Source organism: Canis lupus, chromosome 15, assembly GCF_011100685.1.
Source record: "Canis lupus familiaris isolate Mischka breed German Shepherd chromosome 15, alternate assembly UU_Cfam_GSD_1.0, whole genome shotgun sequence".
Lineage (NCBI taxonomy): Eukaryota > Metazoa > Chordata > Mammalia > Carnivora > Canidae > Canis > Canis lupus.
In genome coordinates, this window is record NC_049236.1 from 6,269,364 (window position 1) to 6,292,591 (window position 23,228).

At 34.8% G+C, this 23,228-nt stretch overlaps 1 protein-coding gene and 1 long non-coding RNA gene across 6 annotated transcripts in view; one reads left to right on the forward strand and one right to left on the reverse strand.

Annotated features, from left to right (window-relative positions):
• The window catches only part of AGO3 (argonaute RISC catalytic component 3), a 120,056-nt gene that overhangs the window by 64,187 nt on the left and 32,641 nt on the right, over window positions 1-23,228 (reverse strand). For 2 of the 5 annotated variants that reach the window (XM_038557917.1, XM_038557918.1), the window contains exon 1: window positions 203-269. Coding sequence is in view for 2 of the 5 variants with exons in the window: in XM_038557916.1 (XP_038413844.1) it covers window positions 8,498-8,634; window positions 9,454-9,662; window positions 13,884-14,004; window positions 20,320-20,369 (517 nt within the window). In the remaining 3 variants the exon portion in view is untranslated. Of the gene's footprint in view, window positions 1-202; window positions 297-8,497; window positions 8,635-9,453; window positions 9,663-13,883; window positions 14,005-20,319; window positions 20,385-23,228 lie in introns of those variants that run through there. The other 3 variants (XM_038557916.1, XM_038557915.1, XM_038557919.1) reach the window with 3 other exon arrangements.
• LOC119869414 overlaps window positions 1-23,228 on the forward strand; it is a 60,145-nt gene that overhangs the window by 18,795 nt on the left and 18,122 nt on the right. The gene's annotated exons all lie outside the window — the stretch shown is intronic.

The window sequence follows — 23,228 nt, forward strand, 5'->3', positions numbered from 1 at the left end:
AGGTTTATAGTTTATTTCCAAAAACAATTTCTTCAAAAACCTAGTAAACCTTCTGGTCTACTCATTTCCAATCAGTTCCATGTGCCAGTAACTATACCCAAAGTTTTTTTCTGGACATGGGTCTTAAACCTACTTTTTCAACTTATTCCTTATAATATGGTTCCTTTCTCTCCACCCACATTAGACCGTCACCATCTCTTACCTGAACTAGTGATTGAAAAAGCCTCCTAACTGGCTTCTGAGATTAGTTTTTTCTCCTCTATCTATTCTCCACACTGCTGCCAGAGGTCTCTTTCTGGAAAACAAATATGATCATGTCACTATCCTTCTTAAAAACTTTTCAAGTCTCTCTACCTACAGAATAAATTTGTTTTCTATTTCATTAATTTCTGTTTTTAACTCTTATTTCCTTCTATTTGCTTTGCATTTATTTTTTCTTTATTTTCATAACTTATTGAGATGAATACTTAAGTCACTGATGCTTTTCTTCTTTTCTAATAGGCATTTTAAGGTTTTAGATTCTAAGCATTGCTTTAGCTAATCATACCAAGTTCTGATATGTATTATTTTCATTATCCTTAAGTTTAAAATACGTAAAATTTTCTTTGTGATTTATCTGACCAATGGGTTATTTATATATTATTTAATAATATCCAAAGCTAGACTTTAAGTTCCTGTAGGAAAATAGCAATTTACTTCCAAATTTTCCTACTTTCCTCCTAGAACCCAATACAACAAAGAGAATGTTTTTAAAAAGAAAAGAAAACCCTTCTACATATTTGGTGAACCCAGGAGACAATAAAAATGGAAATGCCAAATTATAAGTAAAAATGGCCCAAAGTACTAGGGGCTGGTAGAGCCTTTGCAGGGGAGAGGACAAGTATGAAAACAGCCTGGCTGGGGAATAGCAAATTTTCACTCCCAGAAAGAGAGGATCCTATCCTAAGTGGGAACTGCAATGTTTAGAACGGAGACTGACCGGGGGAATCTCAGAAGTAAGTAGAAAAAGGAGGTGTAGAAAGTGCCATGAGAATGAGGAGAGGGTGGTCTAGAAGCGACAGATCTCAGATACTATGACTCCTCTAAAAGTAAGCCAAGTACTTTTCATCTGTCGTTTCAAACTTAAATGTTCAAAGAATGCCACAAATAACTCCTATATACCCTTCACAAATTCTCTATTAATATTTGAGCAGAGAAACCTGGGACCACCCTGCTCCCAATGTCCTGTTCCTCCTCCCCATCCCCCTCCAGAATCTTCCAATAGATGGCTTGAGAAAGTTCATCTAATTTAAATATGAGTAATAAAAAAATGATAAGTATCCATATGAAGAAACCATAAAAAAAAGTAAAATCGTATGATATCCTTGACAAAGAAAACTCAACAAAAAATTATCAAAAAGTAGATGAAAACTGTGAAACTACATTTTAAAAAAGATTTTATTTATTTGAGAGAGAGAGAGAGCGAGCGCGCACAAGTAGGGGGAAGAGGGAGAAGCAGGTTCCCCAGTGAGCAGGGAGCTTGACAGGATGTGGGGCTCGATCCCAGGACCCTGGGATCTTGACCTGAGCAGAAGGCAGGTGCTTAACCAACTGAGTCACCCAGGCGTCTCTGAAACATTACTTTTTAACATGAATTCCAAAAAAATTTTTTTTAATATTTGAGAGAGTATACAAGTGTGTGGATGTGCATGCAAACAGGTGGGGGTACTGGGGCACAGAAAGAGAGGGAGAAAGAGAAACAAGCAGATGCCCCACAGAGTGTGGAGCATGACGCAGGGCTCGATCCCAGAACCCTGAGATCATGGCCAGAGCCGAAATCAAGAGTTGGTCATTTAACTGACTGAGCCACTCAGGTGCCCCATGAATTAAAGAATTCTTAATATAGCTATTAAAATCTCAGAAGGGTGCCTGGCTGGCTCAGTCAGAAGAGCATGAGACTCTTCATCCTGGGGTTAGGAGTTTGAGTCCCCAGTTGGGTGTAGAAATTACTTAAATAAACATTTAAAAAAGGAAAGAAAAAAAAAATCTCACAATAGAAAATTAACTCAGGGAAGAGATAGTCAATAGGAGGAAGAAAAAACCAAAGTACTACGGATCTGATTCATGAAAGAAATGGAAGAAAAATATTTTTAAAAATTGGAAATATAAGCACATGGTAAAAAATATACTACAAAAGGCACAGCAAGGAGCAAACAGAACAGTAATGTTTTAAAAGAAAATTTAAAAATAAAAAAAAAAGACTTGAACCTATATTTTCAAAGGGAATTCTTTGAAAACTGACCCAAAGTGGTCAACAGCGACAAAATAAATCTACTGAAATAAGTGTAAAAAATAATTTTTGCAATCAGACAAAAAAAAAAAAAAAAAGCAGATCCCTCCTGGGGAAAAAAAATCAAGCTGGTATCATACTTCTCTACTGAATATCAATGTCAGAAAACAGCAGACGATTACTTAGAAGACATTCAAGAAAATGTAAGTCAGTAATTTTTTTAAAGACTTTATTTGACAGAGCAAGAGAGAGAGAGCGCGTGTGCACAAGCAGGGGGAGCGGCAGGCAGAGGCAGAACGAGAAGCAGGCCCTCCCCTCCCACTGAGCAGGGAGCCTGACAATGCGGAGCTCCATTCCAGTACCCTGGGATCATAACCTGGTTGAGCCACCGAGGTGCCCCTATTAATTAACAATTTTATTGTCTTAGACAAACAATCCTTCAGGAGTAAGGCTATAGGCAAATGGTTTTCAGTATGTTAACACTTAGTTCTTCTTTTTTTAAAAATTTTTATTTATTTATGATAGTCATACAGAGAGAGAGAGAGAGAGAGAGAGGCAGAGACACAGGCAGAGGGAGAAGCAGGCTCCATGCACCGGGAGCCCGATGTGGGATTCGATCCCGGGTCTCCAGGATCGCGCCCTGGGCCAAAGGCAGGCGCTAAACCGCTGCGCCACCCAGGGATCCCACTTAGTTCTTAACTCTCCTTGAAAAAACAACTGAGGACAAACTCACTAATGGATGATAGGAAAAGTTTCAGGAAACGGACTGACAGCACAAATACACATAATTGTAGATTTAAGATGAAAACCAATGGATATACAGGTGACACAATGGAATGCAACTCTTAAATGCTCTAATAATATAGAAATAATAATATATACAAATAAATCAATGATAGCAGAAAACATAAAAAGTACAATGAACTCACTGGTTGTACCTTATAGTAATAGACAGGAGTCAATGTTGAAAGTGAAATAGTAAAAGTTTAAGCAAAATTATAAAGAATAAAATAATGCTATATTTGCCAAAATTAGTTAGTAAAGAAGAAGGAGGAAAGAAGGGAAGGAAGAGAATAAAGCTAATATAATTGGAAAAAAGACTCTGCTTTAAAAAGAGAGAAAGATGAGTGGTTAGCATAGCACAATATACAAACTTGTCCATAACTATGTTGTACACCTGAAGCTAATGTAATATTGCATGTCAACCACACTTCAACAAAACCCTTTTAATATCAAAAATATTATTTAAAGAGCACAGAAAACAGACCACTTGAAATTTCAAGAACATATATAATCAGGAAATATAAAATGTGACAAACTAAGACTAAGCATGTATGTCCTCCCTATCTATCTGGCTTAACTCATCCATTAAAAGAAAAAAGCTTTAGACTGACCCACAAAGCAAAACCATTCTATACTATCACCAAGATATATCTGTCATTCAGAAAATATTAAGAAAGGAAAAGTTAATAGATAGGATAAGGTTCACAAACATATGGATTGTAATTGTTTCATTAGATTATGCAGACTTTTAGCCCAAAGTATAAAAAGAAAGTCACTTTATCATTGTAAAGGGTATAATTCACAACGAAGAAAACAGGTATATAATATATGCTCTTAATAACATAGCAGCAACATTAAGAAAGCAGAAATCAAAGGAGATATGAAGGAGAGAGAAACACAATAATAACAGAAATTTTAAAATTATTTCTCCCAGTCTGAGAGAACAAGTAGACAAAAATAACTCAGAAATGATCTAAAACAGCATAATCAAAATGGTAGGCACTGATGGATATTCATTTAATTCTACTCTCATAGTTGAATATATCTATTTTCAAACAGCTATTGAACCTTCACAAAAATTGACTATGTATTATTTTTTTTGACTATGTATTAGATGACAAAATATATCTCAACAAATTCTTCCTTCCTTTCTTTTAGAGAGAGAGAGAGAGAGAGAGAGCGCGCATGCATGTGTGAGAGCACCTGTGAGCAGGGGGAGGAGCAAAGGGGAATGAGTGGGGAGGGGCAGAGAGAAATAATCTCAGATTCTGCATCAAGTACAGAGCCTAATGCAGGGCTCAATCTCATGACCCCTGAGCTGAAACCAAGACTCAGTCACTTAACTAAGCCCTCGAGGCACCCCTAGACTCCAAAATATACCTCCACAAATTTTAAAGGGAGAAATACAAGCCCTATTCTCTGATTAACAACCCATAAACTAGAAATTTATAATAAAATCAGAAAATAACAAGTTTTTCAATCTGAAAATTGAAAAAAATCAACATTTGGGTAAGAGGGGAAAATGCAAATGAAATTTGTGGTGTTTCTAGACAGTAATAAAATTACATATTAGAGGCTTTCGGATATAGCTAAAACAGTGATCAGAAGAAAATCCATTACTTTAAATAATTTCATCATTAAGAAAAAATGAAAGCAAATGAGTTACTAATATGTCTTAAAAAGTTAGAAAAACTAAAGTAACTAAAAAAAATAGAGGAAAACATTTATAAAGCTAAAAGCAGAAACTGAGAATTTAAAAACTAGAAGGCCAGAGAGCTACAAAAAAAAAAAAAAAAAGAAAGAAAGAAAGAAAGAAAAAAAATGTTTTAAAAACTCTTTTGCTGGGGGGGCTTTAGGGGATGGTGAAATCTGTTGTTTAAAGTACTACCTCTCCCAGGAAATATGGAATAAAAATTGGGATTTATTTAAACTTTATTCAAAGTTTCCATTAAAATATAAATAAATAAAGAAGTACTGCTCTCTTAAGAGTAAAATGGACAAAACACAAATACAGAAAATAAATGGGAACTCAGAGAAGTAGGCATTATTTCAAAAAACAAGAAAACTACATAAAACACTCTATAAAAAATCACAGATAAAATTATTTTTTAGTAAGATATAACCTCCCAAAACTGAGCTGCAACAAACTGATTTTCACAAAAATAAATGGAAGCTTTCAAAGAGCAAATATATTTACCTATCAAGCAAAACACATTACGCCACAAGATTTTATAGAATTCTACCAAATCTTAAGAGAGCTGACAATTTTAATACTATTTAAAAACCGTTGTACATTTTAGAAAATGAAAACTTCTAAAAATTTTATGATATGCAATTAATACCAAAACTTGAAAAAGATTACACAAAAATTATAGATCTGATGATCAAACTTACTTTGCATTGATTAAAAAAATAAAATATTAGCAAACAGAATACAATATCACGTTAAAAGAATCCAGAAACACAAATTTGGTTCAATGTTTGTTAAAAAGACAAAATTCAACATCCATTCTTGAATAAAAGTATTTAATAAAACAGGAATTAACAGATGCTACTATACATACATGTATCTTACTTAATGTAGAAACCTTGGGAGCATTCCTTTCCATGGTATGGAATAAAGAGGATGCCAACTAACCACTACTGCTTAACATTGTCTAATTAGTCGATATAATCTGAATAAAAAAATCAGAAGGAAGAGGTAAACCTATCACTCTCTGTAGATGAAATGATTATAACTTACTTAGAAATGATAAGAAAGTTACTTGAATAGCTAAACAAAAATGAATTTAATGAGGCAGAGAGAAAAAGGTATACAGAAGTGAAAGGCCTAGGTGGCTCAGTTGGTTAAGTGTCTGCCTTTGGCTCGGGTTGTGATCCTGGGGTCCCAGGATCAAGTCCCACATTGGGCTCCCTACACAGGGAGCCTGCTGTTTCTCCCTTTGCCTCTGCCCTCCTCTCTCTGTCTCTCATGAATAAATAAAATCTTTAAAAAGGGAAAAAAAATGTGACAGCCTTCATTTATATAAGCAATAACCAGTTAGAATCTATAAATCCATTTAATAGCAAAAAAAAAAAAAAAAAAAAAAAAAAAAAAGGAGGGAGGAAGTATGCGCAAGATACATGCAACTTCTATGTGAGGAAAACTTTAAAACACTCCTGAAGGAAACAAACATAACCTTGCACTAATAGAAAGGTACAGTGTTATCTTGGACAGAAAGACTCAGTATCTTAAAGATGTCAATTTGTCTTAACAATTTATAAATGTAGCAAGATTTCAATAAAAGTAACACTGGTGTTTCTACAGGCTTACATGAAAGAATAAATAAGAATAGCATGAAAAAAGTGAAGAGAAAAATGAGACTAGCCCTAGAAGAAGATATTGCAAGTCATAAAAGAAACGATTACTATATTTGTTTGTGTATATAAATTTACCATCCCCCCATCAATAAAAACATAAATTTCTACACGGCAAAAAACAAGCCCGTACCAAAGGTTAAAAGACAAATAATCAGGGATAAATGTCTTTCAAAACACAAGGGGCTAATCTCCTTAATTTAGAAAGCTCTCAGTAAATGAGAAAAGCAAAAATCCAACAGAATAAAAAGGGCAAAAGACATAAACTAATTAAAAAAAAAATAAGGTGACCCTTATACATGTGAAAAGATGGCCAAATGCAAAACAGGAAATGATTTCTTGCAAACCCAATTAACAGAATCTAGAGTTTGACACTTCTAGTGGCAAAGGCACAACTAAAAAGCTAGTTTCATTCACTGATGCACATTTAGAACTTTACAGAAGGCAATCTACCAATGATCAGAATTATAAATATATTTGCCTTTGACCCATTAATCTTCCCACCTGAAATCTATCCTAAAGGTACATCTACATATATATAGGAAATGGTGTTATGAAATGGCAAACAAAACAGCCGTAGTATACATCGAAAGACGACTTGTGAGATATAGCTCCTCAAGGGCATATCTCCACAATGGTAGAAGCAACTGAAAATAATGCAGAAACTATGTAGTGATCTGAAAAGATCGAGGGATCCTTGAAGGAAAGGCCGATTCCAGGTATAGGGTAGGAAATGTAAAATGAGCCTGAAATATCCTGCTGTGCCACAAAGCAAAAAAGCTATCAAAGACTAATAAATTGTTAATAGGACATTGTGATGTCCCATATAAGAATTCCATCTAATTCAAAAGGAGTAATAGAATCAGAAAAAATACCACGTGGTAATCACTAATGAAATAAGTGATTTGGGTAACAATGATTATTGAATAGAATATTAGTAACTGAAAGGTTGATTGGGAAATTTACAATGGAGAGATCAGGCCTATTGATCTCTGAATCTAACAATCAATTATAGTATCACTAAAATTGGAACCACTATATACTGTGTGCCCCTAATATGATACAATATGAAGCATATATAACGTATTCTGAACCAGGACTGAATCAAACTTCTAGGGCCAATTTTCATTTTCAGGAAATATAGGGGACAGAGGAACAAGGTAATGACACCACAAGAACAAACACAAATGTGGATTTTTGGATATTCTTTAGGACAAGTGACAGAGTTTCTCTAAAAAAGTCAATGAAGTTAAAACAAAAAAAGAAAAAACAAAACAAGAGGAAGGAAATAGGACTACTAAATTTAAAAAAGCATATCAGTCAAACATGTTACGTGGATCTTGTTTGGGTCCTGATTAGAACAACCAACTAATAATAAAATGACATATTTGAGACAATTAAGGAAATCTGATTATGGACAGGGTATTAAAGGCTACAAATAAATGAATATTTAAAAATTTTTTACATATGATAACGGCATTATGATTTTTTTGAGGTAAAGTAGTGGAGACAAAATAACTATCTGGGATTTGATTTAAAAACACTCTAATAGAGAAGTAAATGTAGAAAGTTTAAGGAAAGGTGGAAAACTCTTGACAGTTTGCAGACAGGTGGCATTTTATCATACTATTCTCCCTATTTCAACATATGCTCAAAAATATTCATGAGCTAAAAATGCTTATAGCACCACTGTAAGCATCAGCTGTAGGTATAATACCTGGGGTCACCAGGACCAACAGACTTTTCCTTTAAAACATGTATTTCATAATGAAATACTGACTTAAGAGTTAAGAGGATAAAAGTGAGATTGTTCAGGTAATAATGTCAAGGCTTTTATATATGCTTCAATGTGCATACTTCATGCTCAGTAGCATTCCAGGACAACCTCTGTGTGAAGGGTCTCTAAAGGAAATTAATAACAATACAAAGGTTTTTCAACTTTGGCTTAATATATGTCCCAATTACTTCAAGATACTAGTACATGTAATTGCATATAGAACTGCACACATACATACACATAGGCACAGATGCATGTGTGCGATAGAGAAATCAAGTACCCAATACAGAATATGCTTTTAGTTCCCTTACCATCAATATTAAGCATCATTTTCCACATGGCAGGTCGAACAGATTGATGGAATCCAAACCATACTTCCCTGCCCCCTCCCAGGGGGTGGTCATATCCTTCTGGAGCTGAGAAAAAGGAACGCCCCACAGGTGTATATCTACAAAAATTAAAATGTCATATTCAGTCCTTTCCATCCCATATAGGTATTTAAATTTGCAGAATTGGTGAGTCTAAGGCACATAAACTTCATTTATCATAATGATGCTTGTCATTAGGAATATATGAAAATAAATATATTCCAAATTTGTGAAAGCAAAAAATAGCCATTTTAAATGAAAAACAAAACCAAAACAAAATCCCTTAGCATCCTTTACTGAAATTCTCTATTCCTAAAACTACTGTTAGTTTGGGCGAGAATAAATTTTATTTGAAATACTTTCTTAGAAACAGATGAAAAGAAAAATCAGTTCTAACCTTAGTAAACGCTAAAGAGTGAATAAATATCAATCAAAAGGCTATTTCCATAAATGTGTTACCAAAACATATTTTTCTTTAAAAAGACACATTGATCCTATATATCCAAGCACACAAATATAAACATACACTTGTGGTAGTATAGCAATTTTCAATACAAATTGATTATACAATAGTATAAATAATGATATTACCTTTAAAATAAGGGGACTTAACTAAATAGGTCAGTTATTCAAGATTTATAGCTTCTAAGATAAAGGGTTAGACATTTTTCTAAAAGGTATCCACTAGAATAGCTAACGTAATCATGTATGTTTTCAAAAATCAGAATTTATTTAACTTACTTCTTCTGTCAATGAACTTGTATGCATGCTATTCTTTAAATGAAGTAACCAAAATATACATATGGTTATTCAAAAAGGGCCTGCACAACTTATTCTTGGGAGGAAAGCCTTCACACTGAAAATCTAAAAAGGAAAAAAAAAAAGCCAGAAGCACCCACTTCATGGAGGGCAGATGTCGTAGCACCACATCAACAGCATGGACAGGATTAGTGCTGATTGGCTTGTCTAATTCCAGTGGCTCAGGCAAGGTCCGTCCTGTCAGTACTTCATGTAGTAGGTGCCAACTCACCCGAGAGACAAATTTAATTGATACCTTGAATGGTCGATCTTTTCCACCTTCCCCAGGTAAAGTAACATCTAAATCTACCTGTTGATGGGAAAACAATCAATTGATAAGTTGAAAAGGATAATGTACAATTATTTTTAAGTTACCAAGGTATTTAAGAAAAAAGAGAGCAAATATAAAAAACCAACCTCAATGTTAAATCAATAGATAATCTCCAAGCTATACTGTTAAGCAAAAAAAAAAGCAAAGAAGATTACAAATAGTATGCCATCCTTGTGTGAGAAAAGAGAATGGGAAAATATTCATATATCTTACTTTTGCAATAAGAAACACAAGAAATATGACCAGAAACAAAGAAACTGGTTACTGAATTTCAGATGATGGGAAGAAACAGACTGGAAGAAATAAAGGAGGAATAACAATTCTGAGTATATTTTTCAGTATAGTTTTGATTCCTGGAACCATGTTTTAAAAAAGCTTTTCTTAAAAATAAAGTTTAATCAGTTAAAAAATTAAAAATAAAATCAAGATGAAGTGTAAAACTTAAAATATAAACAAAATCAAGTGAAACCAAATGTATTTCAAATGTATAACCTAACATAATGAAAGAAGGGGAAAAAAGAAAACATTAATGCAAAGAACTCTTGAACACAGTATACTGAGTTTATTCTCAATTGGGCATGTGGAGAAGGGGCGGGTGGGAAAGAACCACATACAAAATAAAACCTTAACTCTCATGAGTAAGTTTGTTTTCTGTAGTGGTATGGTGTAGCAATTCAGAAAGGATTTTTAAAAAAATATTTTATTTATTTATTCATGACAGACATAGAGAGAGGCAGAGACACAGGCAGAGAGCGAGAAGCAGGCTTCATGCAGGGAACCTGACGTGGGACTCGATCCCGGGTCTCCAGGATTCCGCCCTGGGCTGAAGGTGGCGCTAACCTGCTGAGCCACCCGGGCTGCCCCAGAAATGATTTTATAAACGTATGGTACGACTAAACAAATGAGTAAAAGTGATGTTTTGAGGCTCAAAAAAGAAGGAAGATACAAATATGCAAAGTGGAGAGTAAAGGAAGGATAGATTTTGCTCTGGGGGGTAGACTGAAAATCAGTTTGAACTCATGATTTCCACTATAAATTTTTTTTAAAATATTTTTTTTATTTATTTATGACAGACATGGAGAGAGAGAGAGGCAGAGACACAGGCAGAGGGAGAAACAAGCTCCATGCAGGGAGCCCGACATGGGACTCAATCCCGGGTCTCCAGGATCATACCCCGGGCTGCAGGCGGTGCTAAACTGCTGCACCACTGGGGCTGCCCTCCACTATAAATTTTATATTGTAAATTGAGTAATACTTGTGTAGACTACTTTTGGTAGGTTCACTATATGACATGTAATATTTATTATATATTGTCTTATTTATTTATATATTTTTATTTCCTATCTCTGTCCATTTTAGAAACGCCTATATCCCAGCAGCAATGAATACATTCAGTATTCAGATTTTGGTTTCTAAGTTGCATCCCCCAACTAAAAGAAATTATTATTCCTTTGAGAAAGGGTCAGCTGCATGGTTGCAGCAGGGAAAACATAAAATAAGCCTGGATAATCTTGTGCCAGAAAGTAAGGAAGTACTAAAAAAAAAAAAAAAGTGTGTAATGTAAAAAAGAAATAGGAACCAGCTTAAAGAGGCTCCCAATGGCCAAATCTGGACAACTGGGGCAGTGAAATAAATAAGAATAAATAAATTAGGAAGAAGAAAATGCTCTTCCTTATAATCAATACCAACTAATATATGTAGAAGGAATAAGAGAATTAGAAAATCACCATTACTATATAGTAATAATCCTCCCAAGCAAGAATCATCAATTACTTAAAAATCTAATAAGAAACAGGATCTTTTTTCTTCTTTTTCTTTTTTAAAGATTTTATTTATTTATTTATTCATGAGAGAAACAGAGAGGCAGAGACATATGCAGAGGGAGAAATAGGCTCGCTCCTGCCTGATGTGGGACATGATCCCAGGATCTTGGGATCACAACCTGAGCCACCCAAGTGCCCTGAGAAACCGGATCCTTAAAGTATTTCCCATATCAGGGCACCTGGGTGGCTCAGCTGGCTGAATATCCAACTCTTGATTTCGGTTCAAGTCATGATCTCAGGGTAATGAGATCAAGCCCAGCATCAGGTTCCCTGCTCAGAGGGGAATCTGCTTGAGATTCTCTCTTTCCCTCTGCTCCTCTCTACTGCTTGCACTCTCTAAAATAAACAAATAAAAAAAATCATTAAAAAAGTATTTCCCATATCAAACTTAAAGACTTCTTAGGGGAGCCTAGGTGGCTCAGTAGGTTAAGCTTAAGCTCAACTCAGGTCTTGATCTTGTCAGGGTCAGGAAATCCACCGTGTGGAGCCTACTCAAAAAACAACCCAAACAAAAACAAAAATACTTCTATGCACCAGAGGACAGAATCCACAAAGTGAAAAGGCAACCTACAAAACGTGAGAAAATATTTGCAAATCACCTAACTGATAAGGATAAAGATCCCTAAAATGCAATAACAACAAAAACTAATCCCAATTTTTAAAAATGGGCAAAAAAAAAAAAAAAAAAAAAAAAGCAAAAGACAAAAATGTACAAAAGAGTCATGAAAAGGTGCTCAATTCACTAATCATTAAAGAAATGCAAATCAAAACCACAGTGAGATATAATCTCACACCCACTAGGACAGCTACTATCAAAAAACCCCAGAAAACAAGTATTGGCAACGGTGTGAAAAATTTGGAACCCTTGTGCATTGCTGGTGGGAATGTAAAAAATGGTGCAGCCACCATGGAAAATAGTACAGTAACTTCTCAAAATATTAAAAATAGAATTACCACTTATATACAAAAGAACTGAAAGGAAGAATTGGAACAGATATTTGTACGCCCATGTTCATAGCAGTATTATTTGTAATAGCCAAAAGGTGTTCATCAACAGATGTATGGATAAATGAAATGTGGTATATACACATTGGAATATCATTCAGCTTTAAAAGGAAGGAAATTCTGATACGTGCAACAACATGGATGAATCTTTCTTTTTTTTTTTTTAAGATTTATTTATTTATTCATGAGAGACACAGACTGAGAGAGAAGCAGAGACATAAGCAGAGGGAGAAGCAGGCTCCTTGCAGGGAGCCCAATGCAGGACTCGATCCCGGATTCCGGGAAGATGACCTGAGCCACCCAGGCTGCCCAACATGGATGAATCTTGAGGACATAATGATAAGTGAAATAAGTCAGTCACAAAAACACAAATATTTTATGATTCCACTTAGATGAGGCACTGAAAGTAGTCAAAGTTATTGAGACAGAAATTAGAATGGTGGCTGCCAGGGGCTGAGGGGAAGGAGAATGGGGCCTCAAGTGCTTCATGGGTATAGTTTCAGATTTATAAGATAAAAAGAGGCATGGAGATAAATAGTAGTTGCAAATGTACTTCTTGCCATTAAATGGCTCAGACGGTCAATTTTATATGTATTTTACCACAGTTAAAATCTCTCCACAAGAGTAAAAAGAAAAATTTGACAGGAGAAACCTGGCAGATATCAGCTTAAACAAGTGATCAAACTTAATATCAGCATTAATGGAGCAAATACGTATTAATGTCCCCGATATGATCCACTGATAAGAACACTTGTGTAATTATTCCTGCCAAATATGCTTAATCAGAACCTAATCAAGAGAAAATACCAGACAAATCCAGATTGAGGGACGTTCTACAAAACAACTTGACTGTAATCCTCTACCATGTTAATACTATGAAAAGAAAATAAAAAGGCTGGGAAAATCTCGTTCTATATAAGTATCTATAAAGTATGTGTGTGTGTGTGTGTGTGTATACACACACACACACACACACACATAAAGTATCTATAAAGACAGCAAAAAAGACAGAGATTGATAAGACAAATGTGGCAAAAGGTAAGGACACTGATGAATCTGGGTAAAAGGTCTACTACATGAGTTCTTTGATTTTTACAATTTTTCATTATGTTTAAAATTATTTGAAGGGGTGTGTGGGTGGCTCAGTTGGTTAAGCATCAAACTCTTGGTTTCAGCCTGAGTCATGATCTCAAGATTGTGAGATCAAGCCCTGCGTCAGGTTCCAAGCTAGGTGTGGGGCGGGCTTGAGATTCCCTCTCTTTCCCTATGCCCCCCTCCAATTCTCTCTTCGAAAATAATTAAGTAAATAAAAATTAAAAATAAAGGGAGATACTGTAAAAGAATACCTTTCCAATAAAGGAATGCATCTTACCCCAGTAGTTGCCACAGGAAGTGGATTGGCTGTGTAAAGGCTTCTTTTTCCATCATAAACTGGTCTACGGTCCCCAAATATAGTCACTTTAAAATGCTGAACCATTGAGTCAACCACCTCCCTACAAAAGGGAAAAAAATATATCCACATAATCCTCTGCATGATGAAATACAAAATACAAAATACAGTAATTCTTGTACTATTTAAAGCTGCCAAAATTCTAAAAGACAATCATACATAATAAAGATACTGCTTTCAGGACCGTATCTTAGGATACCAGAAAGACTGACTTCTGGCAAGAAATATGAATTTCACAAAAGACAGAAAAGAATGAATCCAGTGAATTACTTAATCATTCTAGACTTTAGTAAACCTGCAAAATATTAACCTTAAAAAAAAATGATCCCAAGTCCCTTTTACCATCTCTGCGCACTACTCGATACATACACTTCTCTATTGAAGAATTTGATGCTCTTCACTCTGTACTCAAATACCACCTAGTGTATATATCTATTAGAACAGCTACTCCACTGTATTATAATCAGAGTACACATCACTTCTACTAGACTGTGAAGTTCTTGAGAGCAATAAACATACCTTTACCCCTCCTCAATCCTTTTCAACCTCCTTCTCCATACTTATATTATCTAATCAGTAAGAACATTTGGAAACCTGTTTTCACCCAGCAAATATTTTTATGTGATATGTACTTACATTGAAAGATATTTAAATTTAAGACTTTTACATTTAAAAATTAGCCTACAGTGAGAATAAAACAAAATATCCACAAGTCAACATTTATTTTTGTACACACATTACTTGCAAAAGCAGTGGAAAGATATCTCAACGGTGGTTACCTCTGGAGAGAGAGGTGAAGAATGATTTTTGTGTCTAAATGATCTAAATATATTATGATAAGAGTATCCTTACATATTACTGGTATAATACACAATACATTTAAAGGAATGGGAAAAAGATTAAATTCTAACCTATGGGTAGTTAGGTGAAAAAGGGGAGAAAAAGGCATTCTCTGGTACAAAATAATCAAGCTAACTTGATACCTAGAGCAATTTTCTACAAGCTCAAAATTTCTATTTTTCCCCTTCTTCAATTTTACTTTGCTGAAACTAAACCAAGATCAAGCCTCTACCACAGTAAATTTTACAAAAAAGATTTGATTCACTGATCTGTTTTTACATACAAGACAAATTTCAGATTTTTTTTTTTGTCACTTAAGGTATTCTGCAGCCACTGTCAAGTCCAGTTTCTTAGGTGAAACTTTACAGATCTAATTTGTCAGAATGTTTTAACTATTTTGTCATTTTTTCTCAACAGTAAATTGGTGTGACTTTAAGCTTACCAAATCCTCGCAAGCCAATCAAATCACTCTAAGGATTAAAATGGTGGAAGAGATTAAAATAGCTGTGCCAAAGACAATTTAGGGATAAAAAATGTTCTGTTTCAATGTCTACCACAGTATATTCATGAATGTTCTAACAGCGGACAATCTACCTCAATAAAATGCTAGAACCTCCAACGGAATCAAAAGCTGAATTCACCATATCTCCCCCATGTTATCTGGTTATCCTATTCATTGCTCCTCTTTATTGGGACCTTCATCTCTCCAGATTCAAATCTGGCTCATCTCTTCACCCAATTAGTTGCGGACCTCATCTCTTTGCAGTATTTCTCACATCAGTCCTTTACTTTTCATTCCCAATTACCACCATCCTAAACTACAATCTCATGTTCCAGTAGCTGGATTATTTTAAGTCTTCTGTTTTTTAAGCCTTTAATCTTTTCTTCTCCAACCCAACTTACATATCATTGTCAAATGTAGTCCCCAAACCCCACTTTTATGTTCCAGATACAAAAGGTTAATCATACTCCTCAAATCATGGCTTATTAGCATTAATCATATGTACAAGACCTCTCTTCTTTCCTTCCACCTCCATTTCCTAAGCCTTTTTCCTCTTCCCAGTAAGTTATTTCTTCTAATGTGTAGATGAACATCCTTCTGTTTGTTTATATTCCCATCTTTATCCTCTTGCACTAGGTTTTAAAAATGAATTCTTTTTGGTTTGGTACACTTAGTTCATTGTTTCTGATGTAAAGTACTCCCTATGTTGTCTATCACCCCACCCAACAATGCAGACTTTAACTACCAACCACTAAAAACAATGTTGCAATGCAATGTCTCTTACCATACCCTTTTATGGACTTGTGTGAGAGAATTTATCTCTGGTTATATACCCAGGAACAAAATTGTTATGTCCACGTGAATTTAAACAACTAAATGATGAAGAACTGCCAAACTGCTCCCCAGAGTGGCTGTCTAATCTACATTCCTGGAGATTCCTATTTCCCTATATATCAGACAAGATTTGGCATTATTCAGCTCTGCTTTCTAATTTTTGCTAGTGTAGCAGGTAAAATTAAAAGGTTATTTTAATTGAGATTTCTTCTATTACTAATGAATTTGAACATTCCTTCATGTGTCTGTTTCTTTTCTTCTTTTAATTCCATGTTTGTTTCCTTTGCTCATTTTTCTATTGGGGTCCCAGTCTTCTTGTTGAATTGAAGGAGTTTCTTTGATAGTCTGATAGTCCAGATATTAATTCATTAACAGGTTTAGTTATTGCAAATATCTTCTTTCAAATGTCATCTGCCTGTTAATATCTATTTGTTGAAATAATATACATACAACAATATCTATATATTTGTTGAACTGAAATCCTTAATATATCATAAAATGAATCAATTTTTACCTTTACATATATAGTGTTTATATCTACCCATCTATTACCTATATATATATATATATATATATATATATATATATATAGCTTATGTATCTATATTACTTTGGCTATTAATTCATTTGAGGTCCTTATTTATAAACAGTGTTATATAAGGACTCTATTTTATTTTTCTCCATATAGTAAGCCAGTGGTCCCACACCATCTACAAACCAATTTAAAATACCATTTTTTGGGATCCCTGGGTGGCTCAGCAGTTTAGCGCCTGCCTTTGGCCCAGGGTGTGATCCTGGGGTCCTGGGATTGAGTCCCGTGTAAGGCTCCCTGCATGGAGCCTGCTTCTCCCTCTGCCTGTGTCTCTGCCTCTCTCTCCCTCTCTGTGTCTCTCATGAATAAATAAATACAATCTTTAAAAAAATAAAAATAAAAATAAAATAAAATGCCATTTTTGGGGGGTGTCTGGGAGGGTCAGTTGGTAAGCGTCTGACTCGTGATCTCAGCCCAGGTCTCGATCTCACAGTCATAAATTTGGGCCCTGTGTTAGGCTCCACTCTGGGCTGGAGCCTACAATAGATAGATAGATAGATAGATAAATAAAATGCCATTTTTATCTTAATAAGTTCTCAATATACAAATGGATCTGGCTCTTGAGTTCTCTATATTGTCTCAGTGGTCTGTCTGTATTTAAAAAGTATCAATTACTAAAGTGTTTTATTATACTATAACATGGGGCAAGGCAAGTTCCTTTTCTTTTTCTAAGTTAACTAGGAGATTTATGGAAACTTTTAATCAGAATAAACTTCTAAAGTGGTCCCCCTATCAATACCATGAACAAAAGAAGTATGTCTAGTGCCCTGGGTCACCTCGGTGGCTCAGTGGGTTATGGGTCTGCCTTTAGCTCAGGTCATGATCCCAGGGTCCTGAGATGGAGCCCTCATTGGGCTCCCTGCTTAGAGGAGAGCCTGCTTCTTCTCCCTCTGCCTGCTGCTCCTCTGCTTATGCTCTGTCAAATAAATAAATAAAATCTTAAGATATATATATCTATATCTTATATATATGTAGGATACATAATAAAATAGACAAAATAAAATATGTCAAGAAATCCTTTTTTTTTTTTTTAAGATTTTATTTATTCATGAGACACAGAGAGAGTGGCAAAGACACAGGCAGAGGCAGAAGCAGACTCCCTGCAGGGAGCCTGATGTGGGACTCAATCCTGGACCCAGGGATCATCCAGGGGTCCCAAGAAATCCTCAAATTATAAGTACTTGGGAGACATTGCTAGTATGCTAAAAACAAATAAGCATGCTAAAAGTTACTGAGACACTACAACAATGAACTCAATGAAGATGAAAAATAGGGGTAATTTTAAGAGCTAAAGATTTGCTTAAAAATCTCAACTGCAAAAAGAACAGATTAGAGGATGTGAACTTACAATGTAAGGGGCTTTAGGTGACTCTAAGTCCAGAATGAGCAGATAGTGGGATGTAGCTTCCTCCAAATTAAAGAAATTAGGTTGTACATATTTAAGTGCCCACTATAAAGCATGTAACTACCCTATCACATATTATATAGGTAATTTCACATTCTGAGGTACTCTGCTCAATTTGGAAAAATTTAAGACCGTAAAAAAATGAAACATAACCAGAAGATGGTAATCTTAATAGAAATTCATGTAACATGAGTAAAAATAAATCAAACTAAAGAACTGTAGGTCTGGAATAGGAAAGACTCAAAGGGATTACAAAAGCCTTTGGTCCTTTGACTATTTTGATGGACTGTCATGTGATAAACTAAGAAGAAAATCTATCTTTGTACAAAAGGATAGAACTCACAAATAATTGGGAAGATATAAGGAGCTAGACTTTGGAACAAAAATTTCCCACATTTCCTAACCACCAGAATTATTCACAAGTAGATCATACTATCTTATAAAGTACCTGACTTCATCCCTGCTATAACTGCTCAAGGAGCAGTTATGTCACAAAAGATACCAATTAGAAAAAAAAAAAAAAAAAGATACCAATTAGAAGATTCCAACCAGAAGACTGAAATGAATAATCTCTGCAATCCCCTTTAACAGTAAAATTTAATTAGGAGAATTTAATTAGGAGAATATCACACAATGAAACACTGCAGATTTTTACCATGGGATCAGATATAAAAATTTCTTTATGAATAATTACACTAAACATTGATTTGAACTCAAGCTCTCAGAGCCTTAAGAGAATGGTATTAGAATTCTATATACACTGGGAATTTCTAACATTAAACTATGTTTAAATTCATAACTGCTAAAACATATGTTTCAAAGGGAATCCACTTTTCTAAGGACCATCAATTATTATCGTCTCTCTTTAATCTCTCATTAACATGATGTGATCAACATATTTAGAGGGTTTTTTTTTTAAGATTTTATTTATTTATTAATGAGAGACAGAGAGAGAGAGAGAGAGAGGCAGAGACAAAGACAGAGGGAGAAGCAGGCTCCATGCAGGGAGCCTGATGCGGGACTCAATCCCTGGACTGCAGGATCACGCCCTGAGCGGAAGGCAGGCACTAATCCGCTGAGCCACCCTGGCTGCCCCGTATTTAGAGTTTTAATGAAAATTTCGTATTCAAGTTACAAAATGACAAATCAAGGAACTGCAAATTTTCACTTCTTATCTCAAAAGATACTGTGACAAAGGGTAATGTATTAGAATGTTCATCAGGCAGGCAGGTGGAGCTAAAGAAAAAACTACAATAGTAATTTATCTTGTCATTTATTCTGCTATAGCAGCAAAGGTGCTCACTGTATTATAAAGAAAGTTTGAATTGGGAAACTGCTAATTTGAGAAACCTTTACATGTGCTAACATAAGCACTGGAGGAGAAATAAGTAGACATGAGTTTTTAGTCCCATTCTGCCACTAGGTTGTTATAAAAGTCACCTTGCCTCTCTGACTTTAGTTCCTTCATCAATAAAAATGGGATAACAGTCTCTAGCCTGTTACTGGGACCATTGGGATATTAGTGAAAGTACTCTTGGGGGGGAAAGCAAATATATATGATACTATTTTTATATAAAAATTTAAGTATAATTATCTCACAAATATACTTCAAGACTACATTGAAATATTGAAGTCTTCCAAACAACAAATATATCACAATGTATTAGTATCAAAGTAAATTAATACAAAGAATAAATCCTGGTAATTAACATAAACTATGAACTGAATTTCTATCATGTAACAGTTGTGGAACTATCTTTGTCTTATGTGTAGCTGTCTTTTATCATAACAATGGGGAGGGAATCCTTTGATCTTTTGTTCAAATGTAGAAATTTTAGCACAACGTTTAAGTGTATATTTCAGTAAAATAATTGTAATTTTACCTTCTTTGGTAATATGCAAAATATTTTAACTTCTAAAGCAGCATTTTGGAAAGCAATTTGGGAAAGAAAATCTGAGCAAATGAGGATAAGAACTTCTAACCAATCTTCAGTGGCTTCCTTTAACTAATAACCTTAGTCTAGAAGGAAAGAATTCTTGCAGAATATAATAGGATGCATTTTTGTAGAACCTTGGGATAGAATTTAAAAATCCTTAAGAATATCTGGCGATTACTACAAAAATGGAACCTACCCGAGTACATTAGGTCTTACAAAGGGCTACAGCCTACCTTTCCCACTCTTACCTCAACCACCACTTCCTACATTCTGGTACCAAGTCTTTTGACTCCATCATGCTCTGGTGCACAGACTGTAAAGTAAAATTTAATATTGGTTTCAGTAAGTTCCACTTAACCACCTGACTCATGCAGCAGAAAAATGGTAGGAGAGAGAAATTTTAATGTAAAAAGGAGAAGAAATTGTTTTCATTAATTGTTCTATATGCTTATAGAGACCCACACCTTCATCTCATTTCTAGGTACCTCTCATCCTCTACTCCCAAAAGACAGAATGGGAAATATTATTCTAGTTGATACGAGAAGACATGAAATATTTTCCCTTGAAAGTGACTATTCATATTAGTTTAGTATTCATAGCTATAATAAATTAATCTATCACTGTAGTATAGTCAGAAGGAAGACTGCTAAGGTGTAACAAGATGGTAAAGTCACCTAGAGGCTTGCTTATAAAACACAACTAAAACAGCAGGCAGTCTCTCCTTGTATCCTTCCAACCTTGAATTTATCTTCATAACTCTTCAATAAATAACAGAGAAGGTAGCCAATAAATACTTTTGCATCAAGATAAAGTTTAAAAGATACAGAGTAGAGAAAAAAGGGGTTATATTTTAGATCAAATTTTTCATATTTTATAATATGAAATCTGTAGTACACCAGAGCATTTTACTAAGAACTATCTTTATAGTCATTTCACATGTGTATGAAGCTTTCATAATCTTATGTCATCTTACTTGCTAATCCAGTGGAGTAAACATCTCTAGTATTCACAGGTAACTGACATTACTTTAGATCAAGAAATCATTTTTTAACCCAATCTGGCTTACACTAACAACTCTATTCTAGAAGCCTTCTCCCTTAGGCCACCACTGACTTCTTATAGGACATGGTCTCTTAAGCTTTTATACCTCTAGCTTCTTGGCATTTGCCACTGTGATCAATACTTGAAAGTCATGATCCTTTCTTTACCTTCTCTGAAATAATTTATACTTTATCATAGTTGTCAACTTTTCCAATCTAAAGTTTACTGGCAAACCTGAAACAACAGTATCCCCAGAGATCCATCCTCAATCTTGACTCTGCTCACTTTCTCTAGCTTTTATGATCACATATAATTCTCTATCTTGACTTATTTCCTGTGCTCTCAACATTTATTTCCAATAATCTATTGAGCCTCTCTACTTTGATGTTTCTTAAACAATTCAACCTCCAAATATCCGAAACAGAAAATAAAAAACTTTGGTCTTTTCACCATCTGTATTTCTGTTAAAGCCATGTCTATTGCACAGATTGGAACGATGAAGTCATTCTCTCTTCTTTTTCCCTCCATGTCTATATTATTCACTCTTCTTCTAAATATTTTATCTAAGCTCTCCCTTTATCCCCACTGCCACTGCTGTTAGTTAAGTCCTAGAAAACACTACTTCTAATCTAGAAAAGTAGGGGTCAGAGATGCTAGGGGGTATGCTAGAGTACGAGGGGAAAAAAGTATATTTAATTTTCATCTAGTAATTAGAAATTAAGATTTACTAACACTTGTGAATATGGATTGACACTGGTATCTTACTTAGCCCATGTCAGATGATCAGGTGTAACATATGGTACACCTGGAACCCTAAGAGAATAACAGGACTTCTGCAACATAAAAGAGTTAACAGTGTACTGTAGCAACATTATGGTAGCAAACTACACTTATCTTGACGAATACAACATAATGTATAGAGTTGTCTTATCACTATGTTGTATACTTAAAACTGATACAACATTATATATCAACTACACTTCAATTAACAATCAACAGTGTAACTCATTTTCACCACGTTGCAACTTAGCTCAAGTGCATGGCATATATTCAATCAGATTGTTGGTAACTGAAAATTTCAAATTATTAAATATATTTTTAAATAGTTTATTTCAAAATATTTTCCTGCCTTTTTCTATAGTTATATGTTAGAATAGTAGTATATTTCTATAAATTTAAAAACTCCAAATATGTGTACATATACATTTATTTACTTATTGTTCAGTCCACGGTCAAACATATTTTAATGGGGATGAATAATCAAAGATTTAAAGACCACTGATCTAGACTACTGCAAACAGCCTTCCCAATGTTCTCCAGACTCTGGTCTTTCTCTTTTCTTTTCTTAAATATTTTATTTATTTATTCATGAGAGACACAGAGAGAGAGGCAGACACAGGCAGAGGGAGAAGCAGGTCCCATGCAGGGAGCCCGATGCAGGACTCAATCCCAGGACTCCAGGATCATGCCCTGGGCCGAAGGTAGGCACCCAACCGTTGAGCCACCCAGGTGTCCCTGGTCTTTCTCTTTTCTAATTTATTCACCACACTGCCATTAGTTATGCTTTTAAATATAGACGTTCCTCATTTGCCCTAAACCTCCAATGGCTCTCCACTGTTTCTGAATTCACAAGCCTTAGCATGGATTTAAGACCCTTCATTGGAGTGGGGTGCCTGGGTGGCTCAGTCTATTGAATGTCCAACTCTTGATTTCAGCTCAGTTCATGAGATTGAGCCCTGCATCCAGCTCCCCTCAGCAGAGACTCTGCTTGAGATATTCTCTCTCTCTCTCCAACCCCCCTGCCCCCCGGCTCTCTCTCTCTCAAATAAATAAGTAAATCTTAAAAAAAAAAAAAAAGAAAGAAAGAAAGAAAAGAAAAGGAAAAAAAAAAAAAAAAACCCTTCATAAGTTACTCCCTGGCTAATTTTCAGACGAGCTGCTCTATTTATACTAGCCTATTTCTGTTACATAAACATGTCATAATTTTGCTATGTCCACTCTATTTATTCTTCTATTCTACTATTTAGCTCAGACACCATGAAATCTAAACACATGGATAGATGTTAAGAATAAACCCCTGATTTTTAGGAATATATTTATTTATAGAAGTATCTTT